Source organism: Felis catus, chromosome E2 (assembly GCF_018350175.1).
Source record: "Felis catus isolate Fca126 chromosome E2, F.catus_Fca126_mat1.0, whole genome shotgun sequence".
NCBI classification, from domain to species: domain Eukaryota; kingdom Metazoa; phylum Chordata; class Mammalia; order Carnivora; family Felidae; genus Felis; species Felis catus.
The window spans coordinates 10,189,033-10,204,714 of NC_058382.1; the positions used below are offsets into that span (position 1 = coordinate 10,189,033).

General features: G+C 46.0%; 1 protein-coding gene across 2 annotated transcripts in view; it reads right to left on the reverse strand.

The window, feature by feature from the left end:
- Positions 1–15,682, reverse strand: part of ARHGAP35 (Rho GTPase activating protein 35) — a 121,967-nt gene that overhangs the window by 50,909 nt on the left and 55,376 nt on the right. Inside the window, exon 3 of one of the 2 annotated variants that reach the window (XM_023245327.2) lies at positions 10,011–10,155. In XM_023245327.2, the coding sequence (XP_023101095.1) occupies positions 10,011–10,155 (145 nt within the window). Of the gene's footprint in view, positions 1–10,010; positions 10,156–15,682 lie in introns of those variants that run through there. The other variant, XR_006590637.1, reaches the window with a different exon arrangement.

The window sequence follows — 15,682 nt, forward strand, 5'->3', positions numbered from 1 at the left end:
TCTGCCCGCTGTCACTAGAGATCAGTTTGTATTTTACAGAGCTTTATATAAATGGAATCAGAATTTGTCATCTTTCGTGTCTGGCCTGAATCACTCTCAGCATATAATGCTTCTGAGATTCCCCCATACTGCTACGTGTGGCTAGAATTTCTTTTGGCCCCTGCGTAGTATTCCAGGGGTGGAAGGACTAATTTGTTTATTCACCTGTTGATGGACACTGGGTGGTTTCCGGTTTGGGGCTCTCATGAACGAAGCTGCTAGAAATAGTTAAGTACAGGTCTCTGTGTGAGTATGTTTTCATTTCTCTTGGGCAAATACCTAGGAGTAGAATGGTAAGTGTGCATTTAGCTTTCAATAAACTGCCAAAGAGTTTTCCAAAGGGAGTCTACCCTTTTACATTCCCATCAGCATCGTGTGAGGGTTCTAACTGCTCCACAGCCTCACTTGGTCCTGTCGCTCATTTCATTCCCCAGTGATTTTAAAATCCAATAATGTTCCTTGCCTGAATTAATTATGCATTTGTGTGCTTATGTCTCTGGACATCATGGGGGGGGGGGGGGGGGACTCGAGTTCAACACAGTTCCTAGCATAGTAGGTGCTTCATTAATATAAAGTCAGTAAATATCTGCTGAATGAATGAAATCTGCAGACTTTGTCCCCAACCTCAACGAAAAGACAGTAAGCTAAACATTTTAGACCCTACTAACAACTTACCAGGAAGTTTCTATCTTTCTATAACTACTTGGTGCTGTATCCTGCATTCTCCCACTGAACCGGAGAGGAGAGGTCAATGCTGACCGGATTCTGCTGTCCACTGAGGAGCAGCGCCCCAGAAGGCAAATAAGGAAGCCCCTCTTGCATGACACAGCCTGCTAAGGGCAGGCACTAAAACCCCAGGGCTCTGTGTGTGGCTCAGCCGCAGGCCCCGCAAGAGAGGGCTTTGAAGATACACGGGAGTTTCAGCTGCACTATCGTGTCCAGGTAGGTGCTGCCCTGAAAGGCAGAGCCCCGTTCCTGTCACCAGGTGAGAGTCCTTCCGAGACAGGAGTGGAAGAGACCGTGAAGGCTGCCACCTTCTCTCCAGCCAGGCTAACCCTGCACTTTATGGACACTGAGTCCTCCCTATGCTTGATACAAGATGTTGACCCTTCCCAAGGGCCAGCTTCCCGCCACATCTGGGTTCTTGGAGTAACAAAACAATCTCTTGTGAATGGAGGTCACGTATGCCAAGTGCCCAGGACAATGCCCGGGTCATAGCGAGCACTCCATAAATGTGTCAGGAATAGAAAATGGGGAGAGTTCATGTGATGGCAGACCATGTTTGGCATTATTATTTTAAACAGCTGCCAGGCTTCCCTGACTACAGGGACTTTTTCATTCCACAGGGACAGACTGAAATTAAGATGCGCTAACAAAACCATGGCCTACCAGTTATTTATACGGTGGGGTCTGAATACATAATAATTCAAGATGTACGAGAGGGGCCCTCTGCCCAAATGAAACCGCCTCTCCCTGGGAACAATTTCTTTCCTCAGCCCTCTGTGGCACTTGCCGGAGGTGCCAGGAATTCGCCACCTCTTAGCAATTGAGCAAAGCAATTAAGAAAAAGATTATTAGATGGAAACCATTTTTGCTATTGTCACCCTGCCCCCTCCCACTGCCAAAAGAAAAAGGTTAAAGATCACAGAAAGAGGGAGCAAGGGGGTCTGGTCTCACACATTACATCATTCAGAGAAGTCATTCCCAGAGAATGCGGTCTTCAGCGAGGCCACAGGCCTGGGGAATACGTGCCGCAGAGCCCAGATGAGCACGGCACGAAGCACTCGGCCTCCGGGAGACTAGACCTTCAGGCCGGGGAGCAGTGACACTTGGAAGCTCCCTCAGGGGGTTTCTATGCTGCAGGACATGGATGTTTCCCCCAGTTGTGGGAAGAGAACCTTGACCCAGAACTGGCCCGGAGACCTGGGATTTAAAACCTTAGTTTTATGACCACAGTGAGGTGTAAAGACAGCATACTTCTCCTGAGAAATTATTCTCAGGACTGTGAGTAGGCTCTAAAAGTAAGTCCCCACCCTGACTCCAGCGAGATAAACTCTGGACAGGGCTGAATATTCCTACTCCCTGCCACGCATCAGAGAGCTCAGGTTGGCTTGGCCAATGTTCTCTCCTCACTTGGCACCACACTGCTATAGAAGGGGAGCAGGGGCTCCAATGCCCTGACGATTTTCCACGTGGAGGAAAACTGGGGGGGAAGTGTTCTAGCCAGAAATACAAAGGCAGTCCAAATGGCAGCGGTGGCCCCAGAGCAGCTGCAGTCGCGACGTGCCCCCTCCCGGCCTGATCAGGTAACCAGAGCCGCAAGGGACGAGCTGCCGTCCTATTAGCACAGCAAGCACAGAGGCTGTCTCTGAGGCTGGGCTGGGCTAAAACCATCTGCAAATCAATCTGAAAGCTGTTCTACCTATGGGCCACTTCTTGAACACTTTCCACTTTTGTTTATTTTTCATGTTTATTTATTATCGAGAGACAGAGAGAGAGCACGAGCATGGGAGGGGCAGAGAGAGGGAGACACAGAATCCAAAGCAGGCTCCAGACTCTCAGCTGTCAGCACAGAGCCCGACGCGGGACTCGAACCCACAAACCACGAGATCATGACCTGAGCTGAAGTCAGACGTTCAACTGACTCAGCCACCCAGACACCCCAAACACATTCCAGTTTTTCAGGAAATATGAAACGAGGGTGAGTGAACTGGTCGGAAAGCTCAGGAAAAAAAAAAGGTGCAAGCCAGAAGCAATCTCCAGCTCCCACAGAGTCCTGGTAACACACAGCAGGAGCAGCAAATTGTGAGGCGAGAAGGCAGCGATCCTTGCCTTACGATCTGTGTCAAGGGGGGCTCGGCAGTTTACTCGCAAACTCTGAGGAGGAAACACAGCAGTCACAGGAACCTGCCGTGGGCCGCCCCTGGAATACGGAGTTGCTTGCCAACGAAGCCTCTCTTCGTACACTCCCCGAGACCCCAGCCCCCACCCTGCCCCCAACTCTTGCCACCCTCTCTTCTCAGGTCCAAGATTAAAATGCAAGTTAGCTGGCTTGGAGATGGAATTAAAAAGACGATGCCCAAGGTGTATGCAGTGTTAAATTAAAACAAAAAATAAGCTGCAGAACAGCGCACGCACGATCTCGTGCTGTGAAACATTGGGGGGGGGGGGGAGTACTAGCAGAAAACATAATCCATCTATTAATGCAGATTACTTCTGGAGATGAGACTGTAAGGGACTTTCACTTTCTGTTCTAGATCTGTATTTATAATAATTTTTTTTTTTTTTACTGTGAGCAAATTTATTACTTTTGTAATTAGGAAAAATATTAAGGTGATGGGATAGTTCATGTTGTCCCAATTCCTAACGGTCATGCCACCACTTCCCCACTGCTGGCTGTGACAGACCCTGGCTATGAGGTGGCAGGTGGGGAGCAACCAGGGTCCTGAGGCATGCAAGGCGAGGGGCTTCCTTCTGGGTTTCTCACTGGATCTTTCTTTCTCACTTTGGTGGGCAGGAGTGTGAATTCCCAAGCACGGCCTCTGAAAGTGACGGTGCGGTATTTTATTTGCCAGGACAAGCCAAGTGCCAACGTGTCTGAGACAGACATAAAGACAGGGACACGACAACTTTGGACTTCGAGCTGCATAGGGCAGACCTGGCAGACAAGTTTCATGTGGAGTATCATCTCCAATCAGCTAGACATGACCGCCTGAAACTGGGGTCATACGACGATTTCCACCATGAGCAGTAGAGGGAGCGATGGGATGGACGGGTGGGGTGGCAGCAGAGGCTTTCCTAAGTCCAAGTTCAGGATAAGTCAGACCTGGGCACACACACGCTCTGTGATTCATTCAATCATTCAACAAAATCTCATCAGTCCCAGGCCTCTGCTGAGACAGGAGCCGCAATGATGAGGCAGCCGTGGGTGGTGTCAGAAGGGGGCTGAGGATGATGGAGAGGTACAGACAGCACACCACACAAGGGGACATTCTACAAGACAACTGTCTAGACTTTAAAAAAAAAAAAAAAAGGTCATCATTCAGAACAAAACAAAACAAAAGGCAAAGAGAACTGTTTTGGACTGAAAGGTGCAAAGGAAGCAATAGCCAAATGCGCTGTGAACATGGCTTGGATCCTAGAACAAAATCCTAGCTAGAAGAGAGAGTTTAAAGTCAACTGAGTAAATTTAAACGTGGAATGCATGTGAAATACTACTGAATTAATGCTATTATTCCTAAAAGTGATAATGTTAATGCAGTTACAGAGAGACTCTTTAAGCTTAGGGATACAAGCCGAGATTTTTTTAGAAGTGAAGGGATGTGTGGCACCTGCAGCTTATTCTCAAATGATTTAACAACAATAAAAATGAGGAGAAGAAAGGGCAAACGGGGCACAATATTGAGTGAATCATCATACTACTCTTTTAACTCTTCCATGGGTTTTACTGTATTCAATTTAAAAGCTGGAGAAAGGGGTGCTGGGTGGCTCAGTCGGTTAAGCGTCTGACTGTTGATTTGGCCCAGGTCATGATCCCAGGGTCATGGGATCAAGCCCCGTGTCAGAATCCAGCCTGAGTTTCTCTCTCTCTCTCTCTCTCTCTCTCTCTCTCTCTCTCTCTCTGTCTCCCTTTGCCCCTCTTCCCTGCTCATGCTCTCTTTCTCTTAAAAAAAAAAGGGGGGGGGGAAGCTGGAGAGCAAAGAAAAGTCACAGATATTTACATTTATGGTACAGTCTGACAGGCAATAGGAAGAAGAACCAAATGTACTACTGGTGAGGCGAAGGCGACAACTGGCACATACTGAGCACTTGCCTGGGCCACGCGCCACACTCGGCGCCTCCGTGCAAGTCTGCCGGCACCTTCGCGGCAGCCCGAGCGGCAGGTCCTGTCATCACCCTCGGTTTCCAGATGGGCGTAAGGCGGAACGATTCTAAACCGGGCCTAACTGCAGATCTGAAGCTCTGTATCACTAGCCCAAAACGTCTGTCCCAGCGAATCTGGTTCTTTACGTGCGTCAGGAGAAAATGCTGCATGAGCCCCCAAACAGGGGAATAGTTAAATAATCTATTTTGCCGGAACGTCGTGCGGCAATTGAACGTTGTATTTTTGAGGGAGGTCCTCTCTGCTTGCTTGATGGGATGCTACCCAGCTCGTGCATACTTAGTAAAACTACTTAGTAAAACTACTTAGATCTTCACACTAAAAAAAAAAGCCGTATCTTCACAGACTCACAAAACAATGTCTGATTTAAAAAGCAGTGATTCTCGGGGCACCTGGGTGGCTCAGTTGGTTGAGAGTCCGACTTTGGCTCAGGTCGTGATCTCATGGCTCCTGAGTTCGAGCCCCGCATCAGGCTCTGTACTGACAGCTGGGACCCTGGAGTCTGCTTTGGATTCTGGGTCTCCCCCTCACTCTGTACCTCCCCCTCTAGAACTTGGTCTCTCTCCCCAAAATAAACAAACCTTGAAAAAAATTTTTTTAAAAAGCAGTGATTCTCAGGGCGCCTGGGTGACTCAGTTAGTTGAGCATCTGACTTCGGCTCAGGTTGTGATCTCATGGTTCGTGAGTTCGAGTCCCACATCAGGCTCTGTGCTGACGGCTCAGAGCCTGGAGCCTGCTTCGGATCCTGTGTCTCCTTCTCTCTCTGCCCCTCTCCTGTTCGCACTGTCTCTCTTTCTCTCTCTCTCTCTCTCTCTCTCTCTCTCTCAAAATCTGAATAAACATTAAAAAAATTAAAATAAATAAATAAATAAATAAAAAGCAGAGATTCTCAAAAAATGGTCGTTCAACCCACCTCTTGGTTACTGAATTCTTTCCTTGCAGGAAAATAGGAGTAGGTAAGCTGGTAAAGTCAGGGCTCTTTTGCCTCATCTAAGTTATGCTGAAAAAATTTTTGAGAACTATCATACCACATATTATGTAGATATGTAAATATAATATTTACATGTAAATATAACGTGCATTATGTAATTATGTAAAAATAAAAATCGACACACACATACAGAGAAATAAGACTATCAGGAACTATATCAGACTATTAACAGTGGTTTCACGAAGTGGAAGATCAACAACTCTTTAAATACTTTTTCACAGTTTTGGGCTTTTGTTGAATTTCTACAATGAACATGCTTTAATTTTACTAAGAGGAAAAAAATCCTTCCAGGGAAAAGAACACACCCCCCCCCCCCAAACACACATGCTGAATTAAATTCACAGATTCCATGTTTAACTTTTTTCCCTGAAATTCTATAAAAGTACAAACCAATGCCAAAGAGGGGAAGTATGTAATCAAACTTTAAAAGGACAAAGAAAACAAAGAAGAAAACAATGGAATTAAGGTATTCCAGCCTGAAGACCACTCATTTAATCAACAGGTAATGTATGTTGTGTACCACACTCTCAGAAGACAAGGAGAGCAGAGAATCCTGTTCCCAGGAAGTGAAAACATGCTTGAGAACTACCGGGGAGGTTGCATCCAACGGCTGCTGGGGGTGGGGCAGTCTTGAAGAATGAGGACAAGTTCCAGAGGCAAGGAGGAATGTGGGATACATTTCAAACCACACGAAGAACCCATGCAAAGCAGCAAAATACAAAGAAATCCTGCTTGTATTCTTGCAAAAGTAATTTTTTTAAGTTTATTTATTTATTTTGAGAGAGGAACAGTATATGTAAGCAGGGGAGGGGCAGAGAGAGAGAGAGAGAGAGAGAGAGAGAGAGAGAGAGAGAAAGAGAGAGAGAGAGAGAGAAAGAGAGGGAATCCCAAGCAGGCTCCACACTACCAGTGCAGAGCCCGATGTGAGGCTCAAACTCACGAAACCTTGAGATTATGACCTGAGTCGAAACCAAGAGCCGGACGCTCAACCAACTGAGCCACCCACCTTGTAAAAAACAAGTTAAAAATTAATGCCTGTAGTAGCATAAAACAGAAAGCAGAGGACAGAAAAGGAAGAAAGAAGAGAGAGAGAGAGAGAGAGAGAGGGGGGAAGAAGAAGACGGGGGGCAGGAAGGCGGGCAGACAACCATAACAGCACCACGCATGGGAGGAGGGCAAGACTGCTGAGGCCGGCACCTGGTAGGCAATGAGGCAGTAAAAAGAGGTTTTTAGTAGAGGAACCGTCATATAATCAACACGAGGGGGGTGATGGTGGGGAAGCAAAAATGAAACAGAGAGGATAGAGCCGAGAGATGAGGAAGTAGAAGTGACAGACTTGGGAACTGATCGGAGGTGATCCTGAAGCTCCAAGCCCTTTGGTGACAGGGCGGACAGTGGCACAGTCTAAGAGAACTTTAAGAAAAGCAGCAGCTTGGCAGTGGCTGGTGGTAAATAAAGCCTCATACCCAAAAGGATTCATAAATCCAAGGGCAAGGAGAGGTATAATTTTGTCATCGGATACCGAAAAGTGGGGGCACCTGGGTGGCTCAGTTGGTCAGGTGTCCGATTCGTGGTTTCAGCTCACATCATGATCTCGCGGTTCGTGGGTTCGAGCCCCGTGTCGGGCTCGGCACTGGCAGTGCGGAGCCTGCTTGGGATCCTCTCTCTCTCCCTCTCTCTCTGCCCCTCCCCTGCTCATGCTCGCTCTCTCTCTCTCTTTCTCAAAATAAATAAACTTGAATTGCAAAAAAAAAAAAAAAAGCGAATCAGTCTAAGAGCGAGAGAAGCAAGGTGCGGGAGGGATTGGTCAAGACCACTGCTGTGCCCAGCTAGGGCGCATGTGGGTGACACTGAGGCACCCTGTGCTACCACAGGGGAGCCACTTGAGGAGACCGTTCACAAAAGGCTCCCCCTACAAAGGGAAGGCTCCCCCTGACAGGAGAATGCCGACTGATCAACGCTGAAGGAACCAGGGAGTCAAACGATGGGGAGAGAGTGGCTCTGCAGTGGAGAAGCTCGGCCCACACGGCCACCTTAACCAAGGGGTCCAAGTGAACGTTACCAGTGATGGGTCAAACTGACATCATGTGTCACATGGTGCGATGCACCGACAAGGACACGGCATCGCTTCCCTGCTGTTTCTGCCCAAGGTGCAAATAGGAACTTAATCGTGAGGAAAACACCCAAAAAACAGGCAAACAAAAAACCCCCAAAAACGCCAAACTGAGGAGGAACGTCCTACAAAATAACTAATCTGTAGTTCAAACTATTGAGGCCATGAAAAACAGACTAAAAACTGTTCTAGATCGAAAGAGCCTCGAGACTCGACGACTAAACCTAACGTGTGGTCCAGGATTAGCTCCCGGGCCCAAAATATTTTTGTGTTTTGCCATAAAGGACATTAATGGGACAACTAATGAAATGAAAACAGAGGACAGGTTAGCGTCGGGTCAATGTTTACGTCCTAATTTTGATAACCGCACGGTGGTTACGTAAGAGAATGTTTTTAGGAATTACCCACTGAGGTAGTTAGAAGTAAAGCTGCATCAGATCTGCAAACTTTCAAATATTTCAGACAGTTATCTATATAGAGAGAATGGTGTGGGGGAAAGTGCTAAAACACTAACACTGAAGGAACCTGGGAATTTTTGTAACTTCCAATTTGTTTAAACTTGTAATTTTTCCAATAAATCGAAAATACTTGAAAATAAAGGTAAGGAGAAAGCAACCTTCCCCTCCCCCAGAATGACACAGGGTATCTTTCTGAAGTGCTAGGTCAACATGTAAAGGCCTCAATCACCTGAGTGGGACCTTTGTGCAGTTTTTCCCCTTGCACAAGGGAGAGGTGCCAGAAAGAAACTGATCTTTAAAACCAGCGTCAAAAAGATGGACACTGACAAAAGCGCCCCCATTCTGGGGACAGAACGGACTAAACAAAGCTGCAGATCTGCTGTTAGATTAGGCAAAGTGTTCGCCGTGATTCAACCCTGGTGTGTCGCAGAGAAAACCCTGGAAATAACCACGAAGTCTGCTTTAGCAGGCTTCAACCTGAAACCCATTTTCCCTGATTTGGCACATCCTACGTAAATATTAACACCGTCACGCAGCTTACTAGGATGCTGCTGAAATTATCTGCAGCACCCACGGGCTGTGCACACCATACGATACTTAACATCATGGCAGGGAACACCGGGATCAGAGCACAGAGGGAGGCTCTAACCCCTACTTTGGTTTCAAATTGTTTAAACCCATATTCTTGAGCTCAACTACTAATGCTAATGCCCAAGAACTGACCTAACCATGCACCCGCTTAGACTACCTTCTCCTCAAAGCTCATCAGCTCTGAGAGCATCCAGGAGAAAACCAAACCAAGGGACACAATGGCAAAAGGGAGGCCAAAGAGACACGTTACGAGAACACTTAATGAACAAATAAATGTTTTCAATACAGGCACAAATCTGTCACTTCGAGAACGATGCAGAAAACATTAAGACAGTTGTTCTTTGCAGTAACACCAAGTTGTCAGTGGAGCTGAAATACAGCTGCCTGACCAGAAGATATCCAAGGATCCTAGCTGGGCTTTTTTTACCCCAGGGAAAGAATTCTATCAATAATGAATCCCAGGCTCCTGATCAAAGGCCAAGGTCTGCAACAGTCACGACTACTCCTTCGTTTTTATTAAGCCAAAGTTCATTACCATTTGTGCCCAGGACAGGGCTGCGGACACAATGGTAACACGCCCCTTTCCCCGCCCTCAAGCGGCTGACAGATCTTCGAGGCCACAGACAAACCGGGTGGGTGCTCTGACAGGGAGCTGAGGGAGCACAGAGAATGCACCTAACCAGCCACAGCTGCAGGCCTGGAAACACGCTGCTTGGTGCACGGAAAGGTCTCACGGATCCCGTACAACAGCCGCAAAACTACACGCAGATGGAGACCCATAAGTCTGACAGCTGTCCAGACTGCTCAGCTCCTTCTCAGAAAGCATCTCACACTTAAGGAGAGCTGATCCCAGAGTCTCCAGATGGCTCAGCTCGCCAGAAAGTAGCCCGTGGACAGTGAAAGCCATGATCAGCTCTGAGGTAACAACACTCTTACCTGTGGCTTCAATGTACTCAATACATCTCTCAATAAACACAGGGATGGGCTTCTCTGGAGTCACGACAGTTGTCAAGGGCACCCCAAAATAGTTACTCTCCCAGGTTGCCTTTGTGATGGACGGCCGGGGTTTGGGCTTTGGTTTCTGTACAGGAAAGAGAAAAGAAAGCATAAAACAAAAACAAAGTGAATATCAACATGCGACTTAAACATCAGCTAAAGCTTCCAGAAGGGAATTCACAGTGGTGTGGAAACTGCTGGGAAGACTCCAAGCAGGATAGAGATCCATTTGCTCATCTCACTAATTTTGTATTTTCCAGCCTCCAAATATCACACAAGATGCCAGCCAGTTGACACACAGTCACACCCTGAGTGTGAGACTGCATTATCGACACAAAGGTGTTTAGAAGAAGCAGGCCATGCTGAGTTAATAACAACGAGATGGCTATCCACATCCTTTATCAGGGGTGCCCTGTAGTAAACAGGAAGTTTTCCGAACATCCCACATGGATAATGAATGTCATACACTCAAGACGGCTAAAATCTTTAAAAAGATAAAAGATGGAATGGAGAATGAGTAATTTCCTCTTTCCAGAAAAGAAATAGAGCATGTGTTCTGCTACAGCTGAAAGCTCCAAATGAGAATTCCCTTCCATACATTAGCCCGGGGTTAATTCTCAATGGCTATCGAATCAGGAAAGGGTAAAACCAACTGAGCAAACATGACAAAGAAGGTAATACTTGTCTCTTCTTTCCCAGCAGCCCCCTTCCTCCGGAGCAGGAGCAGCAGCAGCGGCAACCACTTGAGAGCTCACCGTGTACCAAGCCAGGTCCCAAATATTACTTCTTTTAAACCTCACGATGTTCCGTTGAATCAAGGAAAAATGTCCCACGTGCCTAAGTCACACAACTAGTAAGTCATAGTGCTGGGATTCAAACCCAGGAGGGTCTGTCTCCAAAGCTCAGGCTCATAGACCTCTCTGAGATATTCTGCTCCAAAATTATTCAATCCTTTTATTTTGAAGCTCACACGAGGAAAAAATGCTCTGAACAAACGGTAAATTTCCTAAAAGTGACAAAAACGTACCTGAAATTCTGGACTTCTGTTAAAATATCTACTAAGGAAAAGGGTAACCAAACAGGAGCAAGGTAAATGGACCCAGGTGTAGCTCCGGCAATTCGGTTTCATGTCCAAGTTAACGTGATGAATTTAGAGGGCAGATTTATTACAAATATACGCAACCTATAAACTTGAAAGTATTTAGGGATCTTTGCATAAAATCCACTGGAGGGACAACTAACTAGCCAGGGTCAACCATTCGCATTCCTCTTCCTGCCCATCTTCGTTTCTTCTGGTACCTCTATTTATATGGGAACAAATCGCTTCCTGTTTAGTCTGAGATTCTCAGAGGACTTCCTGTGCAAACAAGTACCAAAGAAAAAGAACAACTGAGAAGAAAACGTACACGAAAGAAGGCACAAGCCCATCTCTAAGCTGGTTGACATTACCTGCAATGACCACCAAAAGGCAAAGACCATCCACTCTACACAGAGCCTGCTAACTGGGTCAGTCTGGAAGACTGTACCGCCAGGCGAATGGATCTTGGCGTTCCAGAGAAGAACCACAGAGGCTCCACGAGGCTCACCCCTGCCCCTGTCCCACTCCTCATAAATGCAGCCACACCGCCTCTCAGGTTGCAGGGAGTGGCCACTGTTCCTTCCCCTTCCAGACTGCCTGCCGGAGGCAAACAGGCTCGGACCTAGACTTTTTACCAAAGAAGTAAGGAAAAGCAAATGAGTGATTTATGATGTATCTTTACATGAGATAATCTAACCAATCTAGACTCTCTCCCTGACATCTTCTATTTATATGAAGTATAACATAAAGAATTTAAGATCTGAAATCTTAGCAGACCTGGGTCTGATTCCTGACAGACAAGTCCTGTGACTCTGGGTAAGTGACTGATTAGCATCTCAGGGACAGGGCCTCCTCACAAGGTGGTCTTGAGGTGAAATGTGGGCGACCTGGCTCAGTGCCTAGCCACAGAGTGGCCATCCAGTAATTCGAGGAAAGACAGGGGCGAGTGCTTCTGTTGTCACACATTGTGGCAACCGGATAACCATGAGTCAAGCGATGCTCTCCCTTAAAAATGCCATACAGTTCAAATTATTAGCTACAGATTCTGAATATACAAGAAGACCATCTGGATTTCAGCGACATTCTTTTTATCAGTCTCAGTCTTGCAGAATTTCCCTGTCAAAACTGACAACAGTATTGTTCTTCAATAAAACTGATGCTTCCAAATAAATTGTTAAGGAATAAAAAATGGAACTTTTTTTCTAATCACCATAAGGCCTTCTTTTTCTTAAATTAAGTTTACTTTTATATTTTCATTTATTTTGAGAGAGAGAGAACAAGCAGGGGAGGGGGGGGGAGAGAGAGAGAGAGAGAGAGAGAGAGAGAGAGAAAATCTCAAGCAGGCTCTGCACTGTCAGCGCAGAGCCGATGTGGGGCTTGAACTCACAAACCATGAGATCATGACCTGAGCTGAAACTGAGAGTCGGACGCTTAACCAACTGAGACACCCAGATGCCCCTACCAAGCCTTCTAACCATAGTTCTAGTAAACGATCAATTTTAATCTTATACTTCCTTCCTCCACCTTCTCAATACCAGAACAAGATGATGAGGTGTGTTCTAACAATCTAAGTTAACTAGAAACTTTACCATCTATCAACTGAATACTATGTACTGGACCCTTGCTTAAGTTCCTTAGATGTATTATTTCATTCCAGACTCACAACAGCTCCAAGGGTGTGGGGTTAATAACTCCATTTTACAGATGAAGCGGAGTCGTAGAAAAATTCAGTTACTTGCCCAAGTCAGTTTTGACTACAAAGCTTGCTCTCTTAACCACTATGGTTCACGGCCCTTCCCTGAAAGGTCCTGGGAGAGGCAGAATGAATGAATGGATAGCTGAATAAATGATTAAGGGTACACCGACAATCTGGAGAGTTTCTAAGGTAATAGAGGCCCACTCACATAAAATACCAGGGATCTTTAAGCTGGAAAAGGAAGGAATGGAGCATTATGACAACTACTTCATACAGCTATAGGACTATCTCTTGGAAAGAGAGATTATTTTATATAATTCCAAAGGGTTATGCTGAAAGAGATACGAAGAGAACACAGGCAATTTTGGCCTTAAATATAAAGAGAAATTTAAAAAACAAAATCCCCAGGTGTTTAAAAAGGAAGGGACTGCTCTGTATAAATATTCCAAGCACAGGTTGCAAACTACATACCTCTGCCACACCACTGTCAAGGAGATTCTGCCATTCGATGGAAGACTAAATTGGATACTGCCCTTATGCCTCTCGTCCCAAAGAATCCAAGACCCGAGTTCAGTGCTTCAACTTACAAAATGCAGAAATGGAGAGTAAGCTTTATCAACAGGATCAACTCCCGTTACTAAATGACATGGATTCTCCCTCTCAGATTTAAACAAACCCTGGTTTATCGAATGTCAAAACACCTCCTAGAAGTAAGTGAAGGCTCTGTAGGGTGTCACAAAATTAGGATGGGGATTCTTGCACAACGAATTCTAAACCTTTCTAGTAAGGAAATCAGACTTTGTGGTACACACTAAGAGGTGGGCCAGATTGTCGGTATGACAAACAACACATCAGGCACCTGAAGGGTTACTGGGCACATGTCAGATGGAAACGCCACTCTTGTGAGTGGCCTGCCAGCTGTCTCAGTCCCCGGTCAGACGTGGGTCGCTCATTATGGAGTCCCTGGGGCCCTCCAAGCAGCAGGCTCTTGGAGAGGAGAAAGTAACACCATCCCAACATCAATCTTCTTTCGAGGGCACTCACAGAGCAGGCTGAATTGAAAAAAAGCATCTAGCCAGAGGAGACCAAGCCCTGAGAATAATCTACACATCTGTGCCTCTAAGTTTAGAGTCCTATTGGGTCAAAAATGGAAACCAGTGATTAATCTGGAGTGGCCATGTGCAGGCCACTGCTAGGTACTTTGCACAATTACCTGAAACCCTACAACCATCTTCAGGGTAAGGGTTATTAGCACCATTTTACAGGTGAGAAATCAAGCTCTGAGAGAGTCACACCCAGCACTGAGAGAGCCAGGCTCCAGAGGCTAGTGATCTATAAACACCAAAGCCCCTTTTTCCCCTACGTGAACTCTATGATGAAATGACAAAAACCAAGGACCGGGTCAGTTTGAACCACCTTCATCTTGTTCTTTTGCATGGATCTATTTTTTGAACGAGCAACACAGTGCATTGTTCTTTACTTCAGTTTCCTTAAAAACAGGCCCGATTCTTAGTCTTGATAATACCCAGGTGGCAAAGGAAACAAAGAAACGAACCAACAGTTTCTGCCAGGACGGCACTGCGAAGAGACGGTGGCTGGAATTTCCCACTGGCCCCTTGGCTTTCGAAACAAGAAAAGAGCATAAAGGGAAACTCCCAACTCTGGTGGAGTAGGAAGACATCTGTAAGCCCACGGGGGTCCCTCTGGAGTCCACCGGGACAAGAAAAAGGTTCGAATGCCATGCGAAGAATGAGAAGCGACTGACAGAAGGGCCCTTTCTATCAGGCTGCAAGATGAGTGGGTTCCAGGACCTGATATGCAGTAGGCACTCCATAAATTTCCTGAACAAAAACAGTTTCTAATAGCGCACAGGGCCAATATTTCTTTATATTTTTTCAAGTTTAGCTGAGATGAGGACTATCTCTGTATGTACAGAAGTTTTTCTTCTCCTAAATTGTGCTCCTTTTCCGCGGATGGAGGAGGCGAGGCTCAGAAGGTCTTATACTGGCACTACCGTCCCAGACTCCCTTTTAAAAACCAGATGAGGTAATGAATTCCCTATGTCACTGTGTGGCCACTGGATAAAGGACAGTCATCTATGTACACATGTGACTGTTACCCTACTTAACTCAGTAAGGATCTTAGCATTTTTGTTTTTTAACGAATTATGCCCAAGGTCACAGAGCAAACTAGCAGCAGGGCTAATCCCAGGACCAAAGTCCTCTATCCCCCTCAACGAACTTACAATCTAACTGGTAAAAGAAAGATATATCCCTGGCAAGCAAAGCTGATCTAGACACCAGGCTCAGTAACAACTGAGCCACAAAGGAAGAGAGTCTCCCACGGCTCCAATGGAGAGCTCAGCCATTCCTTCCGGATAAAGAACATTCTATCTTCTGTGGGAATAGCAGGTACAGCTATTTAGCGATTTTGAGCTGACAACTTCAAATATTCTCTCCTGGTCTCTACAAAATACCTTTAATACATGTCAAATTATTTAACCAGATTTTAAAGTCAGAACATATGATCACCACAGTTGTACCACCTAGCAGTCTTTTAAACGCTTGGTAACCTCTCTAATGAAGGAAATAAAAAACAGAATGCAGGTTGCTGGATTCTCTCTTTTTTTTTTTAAAGGAGGAATGCCATAGACAGAATGTAGTCTGGGACAGGGATAGTGCCCTCTGAATGAGAACAGTTCTCCCTCCCAAGAGTGATATTAGCAAAGCCCTCGAGAGGCCCTCCCCTCTCGCCACGGTTTGCCAAGCAGTGTACTGGCTGACTCTGGATTAAGGGTAACTGGGAGGAGTCTTACAAAAACCAAGATTCCATACACAA